Here is a 16,136-nt window from a genome sequence, read left to right on the forward strand (position 1 = left end):
ATACAAACAACAGGACATACAATTTAAAGCAAAATTAAGTGGTAGATCTTTTTGAGGTAGTAAATGAAGAGGCAACAGATATGACAGCTGAATTATTGGATGTGTATACCAGTATATCACTCCTGGGGGTGAGTTTAATACACTATTACTACTGCTGATTGGGGATGCAACGACTTAATTGGTCAAACATCGTTATCAGATGTTATTTGCCTTGTCGACTACTATCGTCCAATCACAAATAAGATGAAATTCACCGGCTGCAGTGGCAGATGATGATCTGCTGTATTGCATCAACTTTGCACTTGCTAAATGTTGCATTAAAAGGTTACTTTTTCACATGAAAGATAGTTATGTCAAAGGTTGTTCATATGATTGAATTTGTGCTCCTTCAAAGATAGACAGTGTAATGAAGGGTTGGATTTCTTTAAAATAGTTTGTCCGAGCACAAAACGGGTAATAAATAACAACAAAAGCAAAATACACGACAACAAACAATATTGGCTTTGTTCAAATTGTTATTTTAAACATTGTACCAGCCCAGAATTTCATAATCCATGCATCCGTTCTACTGATGCTACTACTGCTAATATATACAAGTATTTCCCTTTTAAATGTAGCATAGCTAAGGTATAAAGTAGCATATTGAAGAAAAATAAATATAAAGCATTTATGTATGGTATTATATGGGTACATGTACTTTCCATAACTGGCCAATACTGCCACTGTTGCTAACAGCTGTGGCATTAGTAGCTGAAGTATATTAAGTATTGATGTTGACATATTCTACTCTGAAAGTGATTTTCCTTCAGTTTGTGGTGAGTGTGGGTGTCAGGAGGTTGAGATAAGACGAGATATGGAATCAGATGAACTTCACTCCTCAAGGTGGAACTGAGTCACTGAAGCAGCAAAGAACATTGTCAAGATAAATAAGTACAGCCAGAGAGTGCAGTGAAGACTCAGGATTTATTATCTCTATCATACAAACTGACCGGTGTACAGAGGAACCGATGTTGGCAGTTCACTGATTCACAACCCAGCACAAAAGCATATGTGCACGATATGCGTCACTAGCTATCAATATTATCATAATTACAGGTCAGATGCACGTTGCATGCCAAAAAGTTCACTCACAGGTTCAAATTGATATGAAAGATGATGATTAATAAAGAATTCAATGGTAATAACTCAAATTCTGTTTTATCAGGCTACGGCAATACACCAGGGGTTACCGTGACAACAGCAAATGGGTATCAAGCTCCCATTCCGACCACATATCCTCACACTGCCATGGTGAGTAGACTACTGTATCTGTGTGAGTGTTTCCATGTATATATATATATATGTGTGTGTGTGTGTTTCTGCCAATATTCTACACCTGTACTCAGAAAGCTTGGTTTGATATCAAAAGATTACGCTGTCTGCCAGGAAATCTTTCACGGTGCAGTTATATATTTATTCAAATTTCAGGAGATTGCAGCCTTCCAAGCAACCATTTCCATTGTTGCTGTTTGCCCACTATATAGGTGTGTGTCAGACTGGTCTGTTTTTTATTAAAAATATATATATATTTTCTTATACCTTAATTGGAAAAGTAGAACTAAAAAAAAAAATGATGTGACGCACAAATCATAAGAAGAGGTTTTGCTCTAGTGAATTGTTTAAAAACATTAACTTTAAATTGCTAGTTTTTAAATATGTTTTAGCAAGGCAGGTTTAGGGAAAGTGGACACATCAAGACATTCAATCCCCAAATAATTCATTGATATGCAACAACTTTCATATCTCAGGGTGGATGGATTTTAGCAGAAGTTAGGGTCTGTGTGTTTGCATAAAGTGAGCTAATCATTGGGTTTTGTCCTTCTGGAGTCCAGGCTCCTGCACAGTACTGTAGTGGTTCCACATATGGTATTGTAGACTGAATAACATCTGCTCAGGGGGTATGTTTGGAATGCCTTTCAGTCCCATTGTTTCCTTTCTACAGCATAGTTGTTCCGTAATGTGCGGAGGTGTGCCGCTACAGTGTCTCTAAAATGGCTTTGACATTACTGTTTTGGCATTTCCATGTAATGTAAGATCACTTAATATTTCTAAAGGGAGCTTATAATCAGTCTGTGGTACTTCCAGACATTTTAATCTACTATAAACCTTAATTTAATACTGGGGGTGGCAATAGCTCAGTCCGTAGGGTTGCCGGTTCAAGTCCCTGTGTGGACCATGAATGGAGTGTGGACTGGTGGCTGGAGAGGGGCCTGTGTGTGTAACCTGAATAATAATAATAACAGATTAAAAAAATTGAATTTCCCTTTGCAGGATAAATAAAGGAATTCTTCTTCTTCTTTGTAACATTCCTGCAGGGACTTATATCCAATCATGCAGTGTAGTGAGTTTCAAGTTCATGTTACTCCCATGATGTAGCTACATTTCGTTTTCTATGTTGTATTATATTGAGTTAGAATTCTATATAGAATCTATATTTTCGGCACACAGTAGCATGTTATATTTTTAATGCATTACTTTATGTGCTTTTTAATTTCTATGTTTATTGTTTTGTGTAACAATGAATGTTGATGTTCTATACTTTACAATACTACACTATACAAGTAGTTATCTTGTTGTACAGTTACCCTACTTGAGTAAAGGTGGAGACCGCCGCCGCCGCCTGTTCTGGAGTGTTCCGAGTTTATTTTGTCCCTCCGAAAATGCTACCTGAGCACATTTGGACTGAGGGGAGGTGGAGCTGGAGGTGGGGGAGACATAGAGGTGGGGTGCAGAAGCCTGGGGGGGGGGGCTGGCTGGGCTGCGGTCAGATTGTTTTGTGGCTGAATTAAATGAATGAAAGGCAGTACACGGCGGTAACCTGATCCGTCCGGGTCGGGCCTCATTGTGCTCGGCTGGCTGGAGCTCGTGCTGCCGGCTCGCTCTCTGATTGTCTCTGGAACGGGACAGAAAACACTCCCGGGACCTCGCGAGCCCTGCATTATTCAGCACGCGTGCCTCAGAGAGAGAGAGAGAGAGAGAGAGAGAGAGAGAGAGAGAGAGAGAGAGAGAGAGAGAGAGAGAGAGAGAGAGAGAGAGAGGGGAGGGGGAGGAGAGAGAGGAGGTTGGAAAAGCTGGCGCGTAAAAAAGGAGCTCAATGTCATCCCTGTCAGAGCTCGCCGTTACCCGTTATTGCTGGCGTTGAGAACGCGCGAGCATCCGGTCCTCTATTCCTCCTGCCCTGGTTGTCTTTCTAACGTCCCGCCGGCCGGTGGTGCAACCTCTAAGGACCCGCTCCCTCCCCCGCCCTTCCTCCCTCCGTGAACATTGAAGAAGACTAAGGGGAAAGAAGAAGAAGAAGAAGAAGAAGAAGCGGTCAGCAGGTCGGTTACGCCTCCGCCGTTAAAACTAATCCCGGTTATTAGCGGTTTTTAGCCGGTCGTAAGGAGCTCCAGGGGATCAGCGCTTTGCTACGCATCTTTCTCCACACAGGTAGATTGAATTAAAACAAACGCAATGCTCAATAACATCATAGAAATGTATTTTAACTGAAGTTTTCATAGGACAGAAAACTCATTTGAAGGGATAGTCAGTGAAAGTGTAACATTATCTTGGTAGAGTGTGTGTGTGTGTGTGTGTGTGTTTGTTTGTGTCAGTTCAGGGGTCCATTGGGCTTTTTTTGCATGCTGTTGGTGTTGTCAGTTAGCTATGTGTGTTTATGTGTGTGGGTTAACAGAAAAGCCTGTAATTACACTGATTGGCTTTAAAGTGGTGAGGACACAGGATACTGCACTCTCCCGAGAGAGAGAGAGAGAGAGAGAGAGAGAGAGACTTCTAAAGGAGGTTAGTGGACCAGACTGCCTGATGCAGTAGTCTCTATTTCTCTCTCTGTCTCTGTGCTCCTCCTCCTCCTCTGCATCACTTTAACCTAGATATAGAAATGACCTTAACCTGGTTTTCACTGAATGACTTGGCAGAGGCAGAGAGACAGTCTTTTTCGTGCTGCTACTTGTTATGTCCCTCACCAAACATAATTACCTTATGTTTAACTGGATTTTTGCCTGTTTATTTGCATTTACTCTGTGCAGTTAACATTACTTGTAGCTGTTAATATGATCTTGCATTTCGATCAAATCAAAACACATGGTCACATGGCAGCGTTCATAATTCAGCCCCACCCCTACTGAAAAGCACTCCTTGGCTGCAATTTGAATACGACATGCACATGTTAGCGTTTCTTTAAAAAAAAGGTGAAAAGTGGAGGCAGACAATTGCAAATGTGCTGGGTCGTCACAGAGTAGCAATCGAACCCAAGAGAGAGCTAGCACACGTTCTTCAGAACACCTGAAGCCAGACTTCATTTGTCCGCTCCAGATTTGCGCCTGGTGAGTTTTTCGATCTTTCATCTCGCCCGTGCTGTAGCTGTTGCCAAGCAACTCGCAACGTCTTTGATTGTAGATTTTTTGACATTGTTAATGTTTAACGAGGAGATGGACATTGCCTTGCTGGGTGTTTCCTTTTTGTTCTCTTGGTGCTGGATCAGAGCATGAGAGATATTTTTCGGTTGAGAACAATGTTAAAGTGATTTGCTGATAAATAACCTAGATTAGGTCAGATGATCAAATCCACTGTGACCACTAAGAAAAATGCACACTCAGGGTGTAGAAATAGTACAGTTAAATACAATACACTAACCTTGAACCTGTTTTCCCATCACTTCCAATCATGCTAAGTGGTTTCACTTAACTGTAGAGTTACTGACGTTTTGCTCATGTGCAGCTGACCAGTACACTATCAAAAAGGGGGATGCAGGCTCCAGAAATCATGTGTCTCTTTGAACATTCTTACAGTTGCTCTGTAAAGAGATGTCTTAATTTTTTTCCCAAGTTAATCTTGGACTTGACAGCTTTTATTTATTTTGCACACGGTTTGCACAGCAGTGCCCATAAGTCAAGGCAAACACATCCCCCTGGCAAGAAGACTCAAGCAGGCAAAGGCAGCCTCAGAACTATATCTTCTGATCAATTCATCTGCATCTTTGTACTCAACGTGTCTCATTAAAGAGAGGACAATGTTTGTTGAAACACTTTTTCAGGTAGATTTTTTTATAGTAAAATTGCAACGGTAAAACGAAGAGATTCTGGTCAGAATTGTTCGGTAACATTGAAAATTGAACAACAAAGCTGTGGCGGAGGATATTCCCCACACTCTGTTTTAGAATAGCTCATCATCTGTGTTCACCGTTTTGTTCGGTCACCATTTGAGTTACTAGCTGATTCTGGAAATAACAAAGCGAAGCAGCAAACTGCCAATTCAGACAGAGCCTTTGCCAATACCTCTGCGAGGCCGGTCACAGCCAGCCCTCTATTTGATTACATAGTCAATGCCAGGAGGTACATGCCACTCACTGTCTGTTAGTGTAGCTTAACGGTTTTTGTGTGTATGTGTGTCTGGTGGAAGTACATTTTCCGTCCCCACCCCTCTCAGCACGGTGGACTCTGAGAACATTGACAGGAACAAGAAACTTATCAATGATGTCTTCTTCCTCCAAACCTCTCCCTCTTCCCAGAAATCACACACACGCATAATCGCAAGTTACATAACGGCTGTGTGGTTGACGATGCTAAAGCTTGGTGGCCAGAGTGTACACAGGGGGTGGAAACGGGAATGAGGTACCGAAGGGAGAGGCGGGATGAGGGAGACTGACGCGATGACAAGAAACAATGAGTACAAGGAGAGATAAAGGGCAGGTGTGTGCGTGTGTGTGTGTGTGTGTGTGTGTGTATGTGTGTGTGTGTGTGCGCGTGTCGGGGGTAGGTGGAGTAGTGAATGTTAGGCAAGTGAGGGAAACGTGAGGGAGGGACATGGAGGAGGAGGGTGCTGGTAGGAAGTCTGTTCAGCCTCACACAGCTCCAAGTGTTGTTGACATTAACTGGCCGATGGCCTTTCAATGGCTGATCTGTTGATGGACCTCCACTGGCTGTCTTCCAGGAAGAGAGGGAACTCTTGTTATTGGACAAGGTCCCAAACATTACAGTCAAATCACCTCTGTTCAGATGGACACTAATATCATTGATTCAGAATCAGAATCAGCTTTCACGGCCAATTAAGTTTGCACACATGCGTAGAAATATTTATACACCTGAGGTGTATAAAGTTTCAAAGCATTTTTCAGACGGACGTTCAATTCAAATTTGACTACTTGGGTGCCACACCATCAGAAAATGCTTCTTCTAAGTGCTGCTAGCAGAAAAGCTATTACTTAGAAGGTGGAGAGATGGATTACGTACTGTATGTTACACCGATAAGACCGTCATCTGTCTACAGTGGATTTTGCGTCCTTTTTGTTTTATTTTATACTCCCTCTGTAGAGGGCTTTGTATGTCACTGAGGTTTACCCCAACATGTTTGTTTATTAAGTTTTTGTTCTTATATTACTATATTTAAGAAAAAAGGTTATATGTATATTTACTGGATGGGTGAATGCCTTACACGCTTTTGTACTTCTCACTGAATTTGGAATACCTTGTTGTGGGCTACAATTGTACATTTGCAGGTGGCTAAATGAGAAGTAGGATATGTATTTTCACTGACTGTATGGACCTGGAGAATCTTAATAATAAAAAAAAGGAAATATTTGACCACTATAAACATTCACATTTGCTTCTCAAGTTGTACCCCATTGTGGAAAGTACGCTGTCAGCTCTCAGTTTATGAATTTGATCAGTGTGTTATCAGCTGACAATGAGAGGATAACATGAATAGGAAAGACAATTTGTGGCTTGGGTGTTTGTCATTGGATATCATGTGAATGCCCATTGACTGAGCCTTGAAAATGAATTTCCCAGCATCTAAACAAAGCCTCCTCATGTTTGTGCATGTCTGCAAGTAGTTTCTTTGGGCTGTGAATAACACGTTGTGGCTATTTTTTGATTGGCCCATGGGAATGGATTACAGCTAAAAGTGATGAAGGGACACAGTCATTTCCTGTGTGCGCCGGGTTTATTTCTCATAACTTGTTTGATAATGCAGCAAAAAGAAGTCACTTTGACACAGAGAAGAGCACATTTGAAAAGAGATAAAAGCACTTTTCTAAAGGGCCTTGTCGTAATCTTAAGCTGTTAAAAGTTTGGATTCTTCAAAATGGAACCAATCATCATGTCAAAGGAAAAGTAAATCTACAATAATGGATTCCACCTGAGTCATAGGCATGAGTGCTGGAATATGGTATCTAATTAGAGATGGTTTTGGTATTGCTTCATTATTAAGTGTAATGTCATCATCACCATGCCAGTCCAAGAAATATGGTATTGTAGGTGTGAGGGAAAATGGATTCTTAGATGCATTGCGATGCGGCCGTGGAAGATGCTGAGTCGATTCACAAATGTCAAAAAAATCGATTATCTAATTGTTAATTGATAAAGTATTGTGCACAGAACGCAAAAGGCTGAACTCGGAAATGCGGAAGTGGAGCGTCCATAAAGTCTTTGGCATTGCACATAACGGGGACAGAATTCTGCTGGTGTGTCGGATTAACTGTTTTTTTTTTTTAAATGAACTGTTTACAGACGAGCAGTACGACGTTGTCTCGTGGCTCGGCATTCATCAACGTTACTTTTATCACAGATGAGTGGCAGCTAGCGTCTCATGTGCTCCAAATGAGAGCAGGGAATGAGAGCCACACGGGTGCAAATATAGCTGAGCTGTTCTGGATTCTCTATTTTTTATTTGTCAATAAGGTCAACTTCTTACGTTGTTTAGAATATGCTGAAGTCTGTATTCATTTTCTACAAGTATGGTGCTACAGGCAGACTTTACTTTTTCTGTAAGTTCTTTGCAATGCAGGGAAATATGTTTGCAAATGTAAGCATATATCCCTGCATGTAAATGTTTAGTTGAAGTGTCACATCACTTCTATTTGTTTTTTATTAATGAAATATATTGGAAGTAATTCATTTGTGATCATTACTCATACTTTGCTAAAAAAGTACGAAGTAGTCACAATGCATCAGGATCATCGTTTTATAATCGCAGCCCTCTGAATTGTAATCTGATTGAATCACAGGGTGCGTAGAAACTCCCACTCCTATTGTATAGCTGCATTGATCCCATCCAAGGCTTGTCGCCATTATTCTTTGGAATTCATGTTGGCTCTGGCACAAGAAAATAACTTCCTCATTCTTAATCCTGCCTTCAGAGCTCTGATTGGCTCAGCTAAAATACTCTGTGTATCCACCACAAGGGCACAAGGGTTATTACTGCCATATTATGTTGAGACTCACTTTGAAAATGACGATGAAAGAAAAATGCCTGAATTCAGCACAGGACAAGGTCACATTCCATCTTCCATCAAAGTATTTTCTCCAGTGTTTTGGTATTTGTATTCCAGAGAGGAAGAGAACTGAAGGGATGCAGGAAACGCAACAATACAGCCCAGCCATGTGATGGCCACCATTACGCAACCCCCGCCACCCACTATTGTCTGCAGCATCCACCAACTATTGTTGTACTGTGCGACAGAAGTCATTCATTAAACACAAAGCAAAGCACAAACCACCTGCTAGCACGAAAACTGTTTACAAAAAATATGCAGGCAATGAAAATGCAGCGCGAAAATACAGGAACAGGGCATAGTTGAAAAAAAATGCCTTTGAACAGAACATTTTTAACTTTTAAAACTGTGAATTGGCAAATGCTTTTCTGACAGAAGACCAGAGAGCTGAATTATTGCTTTTTGTCCATACAAGAATTTACAATATACAAGGAACAGTTTGATTAAATACTAAAGCGGAGACTTTATCTGCAGTTCCGGGAAGTCAGGAGGGAGGCTGACCTCTAATGTCAGGGCTTCCTCTCATAACACAGTGCTGTGTTTTGGTGGTGAAAAGCAGCAGAAGTCTCTTTATCACATTCCAGTTTGAGACAGGAATGTCAGAATGCTTCTTGGCTTTAGGTATTGCAGAATAAGGGGGGGGGGGGGGCTTGGGGCTCAAGGTCAGGCACTTTTAGGTCGTGATTGAGGTCATTTTGGCCAACTTTTACTTTGAGGGTTTTGGTGTATGGATAAGGTTCTGCTATCTCATATATATACATCCATAACAGACAGATTTTCAGGCGGCAGAGTGGGATTGAAAGCTCTCCCCCAGAACTCTTGGATATATCTCTCACTTTTTTCACCCTTTAAAACTTACTCTATGCAGTTACTGTTGCTGTCAAGATTGCAATTGCTCTCTCAGGTAGATGAAATACAACGTGAGTTCAAGGATGTTTTTACGGGTTGTTGAAACGTTGTTGGTAGAATACAACACAAGAAAACAGTAGATGAATTAGAAGAAGATAAGGTAGCCAGTGTGAAACAATGAACTACAATACTTCATCACATAATAATTCCTGGAATGTGCTAAACATCACTGGGCACTGAGTAACAGAGTCTGATGGGAGTTTTCCTTAGTGGTTATCTAATGGTTAGTGCTTGGATTTTGGGTGAAAATCAAAACTGGGTCAGTTTTGTTTATAGTGACATGGGTTAAGTGTTCTTCTCGATCATCATCAAGTATGACAAACTTTGTGTTTGCTATTTGGTTTCTAATTATTTTGATGATATGCACTTCAGGAATTTACTGGAAGGGAATAATTTGAGCAATATTGCTGTGGTAATGCCATATGTAGAGGTGAAGAGATGGGAATAAATGAGATTTCAACCCCATCAGCAGGTCTTTTATCAGGTCATGTCATCCCCACTCTCTCTGACGCGAGTTTGCTTTCTAAGTATACATATAATTAAGCAATAGCCTGCGACAGGCAGTGGTATGTTGGGATTACATCACTGCTAAGGGGTGTTGTTCAGCCAGATGCAAAGCTGTTAATGGTTGTTTTATTTCACAATTTCACTGAAACCATGATTTTCCTTTGAAGCCACAGAAAATAGCACTGATGGAAAAAGGTATTATCTAAATAAATGGGGACTACTTTCATTATCATTACACTGTTTTCTTCCTGTGTGAAGCCTCCTTCCTTCTGCTGTCAGCAGGATAATGAGCTAGTTTCCTCAAATAGACAAGTGATTAACACTGCTCTTCTCAGTGTGAGGCAGAGCAGAGCTAGTTAATGATATAAGCTAACACGGGCAAGGGGTTCACTCTCTTAGGACCACAGTGTTAATATACCTTCTGCGCCTCAGGCTTGGTCAGCTAGCCATGCAGCATCAAAACATGGTCGGGATGCTATTTCTTGAGAAGTTGAGTGCAAATAGTTGAGTTTGTGTGAGTTTGTGTGTGTGTGTGTGTGTGTGTGTATGTGTGTGTGTGTATGTGTGTGTGCGTGTGTGCGTGTGTGCGTGTGTGTGTGTGTGTGTGTTCACCATAGGGATGTTATATAGTTTGAATGTTGAGACTAGTTTTGTCAGTGTTTGACTGGACAGTTGACAATTGAGTACTCATTTGTATTATAAAATGGTAAGCGTTGGCTGTTTTTTGACAAATTGTGCTCTTCAGTCAGCACAATGAAATGATGACAAGCTTGCTGAGGTGTATATCTGGAGGGATTTGTGTCGTGCTTTCTAAACATAGCTAGCTGCCATAAGTCAAGTGAGTGTTGTGCTGTAATGTAAGTCACTAATCTAATCTTTCTCCACTCAGACTCAAACAGTGCATCTAAGGTCATGCTATCTTTAAACTGCTGGTTACAGATAATTGTTAGCAACATAACATAACAGTGATGGGCGGCGCCCATATCGACACTAATGTGTGATTGGCTGATGAGTTTATGATGCAGATTAATCCCCTGCTTGGCAAATTCATTGGCAACAAAAAAGGCAGCACGTGGTTGTGATATATATGTTTTTGGAACGGAAATCCAGCAACTAATCCTGAAATTGATGACTGTAGCTGAAAAAAAGACACATTGCATTTATTATACACCATTTTCAAATTTTGTGTGACACTAATGAGCTCTTTTCATTCTAGATCAAATCCACAAAAGAGCTTTCATGTTAGTTTCCCTGACCACAGATCTTAATTGTCTTCAGAACCTTTAGCCCACTGGCCTGTTAGCCTCACTGTGTGGTCTCTGTACTGAGAGTCCTGTGGGACAAAATACTGAAATGGGCTGCTTCATGCTGGGAAAGGATTACAATTATATGCTTGGTGGCGTCTTCGCTCACAAGCTCACATACACACAGGAACAGGCACAACCACATCCTCGAAACCCTCAAAATCAGCCATCCACGTCCTCTTGTGAAGATTTGTTCCTTTATGACGGTCCCTAGCTGAATGATCATCCTATTATCCCTGATGCTGATTGTCTGATTCCACAGAGGCTCTGAGCTTTTATCCTGTTCGTCTATATCATTCATGTCTCATCAATGCATGTAACTAATTCAACTCCATGTTTGCCACCATAATTATTATCATCGCCATGTTCTGTCACTCTAGCTGTGCCTGTTTCTTGCTGTCCTGCTGTATTAACTGCCATAACTTGCAAGTCATATTCACATTGTTTTAGCTATCACTATAGTAACTGTTACTTTTGTGGTTGCTTGCATCTCTGGAAGTGTGTCTGTCTGTCTTTGTGTCTGTATTTCTCTCTTTGTCCATCCGTCCTTCTTTTCTCTCTTTCTCTCTCCTTTTCTTCCTCTCAGACCTGTCAAGACAGATGGCCGTCCTCCATAGAGCTGGGTCTGTCCGACGTTTCTGCCTGTAATAGGGAAGGTTTTCGTTGCCACCGTACTCTACGGGGGAATTGTTGGGTCTATGTAAATCATAAATAAGTCATAGAGTGTGGTCCTACTCTGTAAAGTGTCCTGAGATAACTTTTGTTATGATTTGGCACTGTAAATAAAATTGAATTTAATTTAATTGAAATTTTCAGGTTCAGTTCTGAGATTACTTACAGTACTTTAGTGACAAACTTGTTTTGGAGATAAAGTTTAGGAAGTTTAGCAAGAGATGAACCAGAGAAGTGTTTTTTCTCTCACTATAGGTAGGTGCATTAATGTGATGTTTGTGATCAAAAACATAGTATTCACTGTGTTTTATATGAGTGTGTTTGAGATGTGATACAGTATAAAAGAAAGGGAATGCTACTTGACAGCAGGTACTGTGTCATGCTGAATTAACAGTAGGAAAGAGCTGGACTGTTGCATAACCAAGGGAGGCCGTAGGGAAGGGAACAAAACAAAAAGTTATTGGCAATGCATCCTAAATTTCTGGGAAAGCTTTGTGGGTTGGGGCTCTGAGTGTGGTTGTCACTAGAATGAGAATAGCTGGTCCACCTTAAAAGACAGTCTACCTTAGTTGTTGCTAACTTACCCAAGCCCCCAGGAAGAGTGTCTGGCTAATTTGACATAGTGACATAGTGGAATTACAACATCTGGGTCCGTCACGTGACGCCATGGGGCCCAACAAGACTTTTTCCCATAGACCAACATTGTTAAAGAAACATCTATAAATCAGTGTATATATTCTTTTGAGTGTCAACCTCCAGGAAATGACTAGTTTTAACCATCAGAATTTGATCAATGTGGTCCGATAACATATGAAAAGTCTAGAAGAACCGCAGGATTAAATCATTTTTTCCTCATTCAAGTTAGCGAAACACAGAAATAGTGCGAAAGATCCATGTAATTTTATACACAGAGGTGAAACTTTTTTGGCTCCATTCGCCACTGAGCAATTTCATAGGAACGAATGAGGCAAGCAAGACATGAGACCTTGGCTTGCGTCTCGAGGAGTAGAAGCACTTATTTGCTGACAAATATCTGAAAGTGTACACACACTGCACTGCTACGTTCACAGCTATAACGTTACTGCTACAGTGACTTTAACTCAGCATCTCCCTCTCTCTCTCTCTCTCTCTCTCTCTCTCTCTCTCTCTCTCTCTCTCTCTCTCTTTGTCTCTCTCTCTCTCTCTCTCTCTCTCTCTCTCTCTCTCTACCACTCAGTAGCTAACGTTATGCACACAACCTCCGCACTTAATTATTCCCTAAGTTTGCGACTTGTATAACACATTTGATTTTAGATTAAAACAATAACTTCAAATACATTAAAACAAGGCTGTGTTTAATACACAGTCACAGTTCTGCAGGCCTCTGTAATCTAACCATGTTACTCCTCATTTTAGATGTCTGGTCCATGAAATGTAATCAAATAAACTAATTACATTTCATGGATTTATAGCTGTTTCTTGGTTCCTGCTGGCACAATTCATTAAATGACTGTGATAATAAGTATTTATAGTCAATCATTTGTTTCATACTGTATAATCAATGTGTTTGCTACACAACTGTGTATAAGCAGTGCAATCTACAGCAAACTGTAACTGAGGCTGTTTAAGGTGATCAGGATGACTTCTGCTGTGCATTGGGGTCTTAAACAGAGCTTATGTTTGCAGCAATGACTGACTCACTGTATATTAACCGTCACATAATACACACACAGTGCACCATTTCACTGGCAGACAGCCCAGCAAAGTACAGTTTGTTTTACTGTCACAGTATGAAATATTATTATACACACAGATCTGGGCTCCAGCTAAAGAAAGCAATACAGTCTGTGCTTGTACTCAGTCCAAGACATAACTAATAATGGCTGGCTGTGTTACTGCTTGACTGTGTTTTGTCCCAGTTAGTCCCACACTTGTGCTGGGAGTGTTCATCTGGCTCTATGTCCTCTGCTTGGACAGTGTTCACACTCTCTGACTACAGACTTTGCTGGTTAAGAAAAGTGCTCCATTTGTGAGCATGTAAGTCTGTTTGTGTGTGTGTGTGTGTGTGTGTGTGTGTGTGTGTGTGTGTGTGTGTGTGTGTGTGTGTGTGTGTGTGTGTGTGTGCGCGCGCGCACGGTGTAGCATTAGTATTCAGTCTTGCGAGTCTCACTGAAGCGCCTGTCGTGGCGCTTTGTTGTTGTTTCAAGAAGGGGTCTTAGGGGGTCTAGGGGTTGTGTGTGAGTCAGTGGTGGCATGAGAAGCTTGGAAAGGGACACAAATAGCTGCCATGAGTCCAGACATGCAGTGCATTCCTCTGTAACACTCGAGTCAAAAAGCTTCTTAACATGATTTCAGTCTGGTTGTTGTTTCAAGCTCTCTGGCAGTGGGTAGGTGAAAATCACATTGTTATTCGTTTGCGGTGCTGCAGGATGCCGTCACTGAACTTGATGCTGTACTGCTCGGTTGTGATCCATTTATTCAGAAGCCCTTTTGTTGGTATTTTGGATGTTGTTCCAATGCTGCTAAGTGCTAACCATCCATTAGAGTACGCCACGTCTTAAATATTCAAATTTAAGATGTGTAAAATTGTCAAACTAAAAAACAAATAAACCTTAACAAACCAAAGAGAATATATGATGTTTTGCTTTTTTTTACTAGTATGTCTATATTGTTTTGACTTTGCTAATGTGGTTGTTGTCTTTCTTTTGCCAAATGTTGAACCCAGTGAACTCGTTGTCTGTGATTGTGTCTGTGTTCTTATGCAGGTGGCCTTCAGTTTTTTGGTGTATTTCCTGTGTTGAGGGCCATTTCCATGGATACAAGTTAGCTGGTTTCCTGTTTAGATAACCTGTAAGCTGTGATAGGCTTTTATCCAATTAGTTGCTTCCTTTATTTTGCGGCATCATTTGTTTTAAAGTGTCCGCCACCCATCTTTAAATACATTGTCAATGTTTCTTCATCATCCAGCAAGACTTGAGTGTTTTTAAAATAACTGTATGAGACTGAAGGTTACCAGCTTTTGTGTGAAAGGGGTTGCTTTTGATAGGATTTGACTGTGTGGAAAAGCCCTTACACCTTCTCCAAAGTTGAACTCACTTAAAACAAACAATGTATCAGTTAGACTGTATAAAAGATCCTCAACATGGACATCAGAATAAACTATAACTTCCTGTTCTGGAAATGTCTCCTAAATATTCAGCTACAAAAAATAGTTTTTAAATAATTCTGAAAAGAGAAAAAAGGTTAATGAGTTCTCAGCCCATGTTGGCATTGTGAATATTTTGTGCTAAATGAATACTTAAATACTACTTACTATTACTACTACTACTACAAAAACTCTCATTCTTTAGGCGTCCAACAAAATTACAAGCTTGCTACTTCATGGAGAAAGGCATAATATCTTCCCTAAATGTGAAGCTCTTTTGAATTATTGATAATTTAATAACCACCCATATGAATGTCTAGCTGGGGTCAAATAATAACCACTAGACGCCAATGAAATAGTGCCTCACTGGCTTTAAGCATGCCTGTGTTTGACTTGTAATGCTTGTAAAAGAGTGGCATTATTTCTCGCTTGTACTTATGCAAAATTGATGACACAAACACACAGACTGTGTACCCTGAAGCCATGCAGGATATGGCCTAATTACTAAAACAGTATAAGCGATTTACACATTGATCATAAGGTTTTGTGCTTCATGGTAACACCTTGATTTCTCATTGTATGTCCAAAATGTTCTGTCTTTGTACTGCACAGTGTGTGTGTGGGTGCGTCTGTCTATGGACACGTGTGTTTTTCTAACATGCTAAAATGGCTAAGCGTGTCATTCTATTTATTTCTGTTTCCGTCACTTCCATGACATAAGACTGCTTTAGGCACTACTCTTTATTGACTGGATAGTTTTGACCCAGATGCATGCGATCACATGTAGACACGCACATGAATGAACCATCACATGTACTCCTGCTCCATCTTCCTCACTCTCTTTTACATCTGTCTTTCAATTCCGTACAATGTCTCTTTTCATCTTTCACAGCTTGTCTGTTACTGGACCCTACAGTCGTTAGTTCTTCCCTATTATAAATCACCATTGCTGGCGTAACGACCGTCACAAGTCTCTTTGTGTGTTACAACCCATCCAGGAATTGAACTCCCCAGTGCATATTCAATAATTGGGTTACTGTCCCAATTTTCTGTGTGCCATTTTTCTCCATCATATGGCTCAGAGTTATTTCTAGCCTGGGAACTTACTAAGAAGTTGTGATTTGTCACGTTGCTAGGAATTTGCTTAAGTAGCCCAACTCATATTTAATTTCTGCTTTTTTGTCAATTGAATCATCCAGACAATTTTTCCAGTTAGTTAGCAGGGACAGCTACTATTTGTTACGCTCTGTCCAGACGCACAGCTGTTAATGGGCACATATTGGCTTTTGCTGGCCTTCCTGTTCAACTACAC

At 40.7% G+C, this 16,136-nt stretch overlaps 1 protein-coding gene across 2 annotated transcripts in view; it reads left to right on the forward strand.

The window, feature by feature from the left end:
• Positions 1–16,136, forward strand: part of palm2akap2 (PALM2 and AKAP2 fusion) — a gene marked incomplete at its 3' end in the record, with an annotated part of 89,118 nt that overhangs the window by 58,756 nt on the left and 14,226 nt on the right. For both annotated transcript variants that reach the window (XM_083929414.1, XM_083929415.1), the window contains one exon: positions 1,205–1,290. In XM_083929414.1, the coding sequence (XP_083785540.1) occupies positions 1,205–1,290 (86 nt within the window). The remainder of the gene's footprint in view (positions 1–1,204; positions 1,291–16,136) is intronic.

This window comes from Echiichthys vipera (assembly GCF_963691815.1).
Source record: "Echiichthys vipera genome assembly, chromosome: 16".
In the NCBI taxonomy this organism is placed as follows: Eukaryota; Metazoa; Chordata; class Actinopteri; order Perciformes; family Trachinidae; genus Echiichthys; species Echiichthys vipera.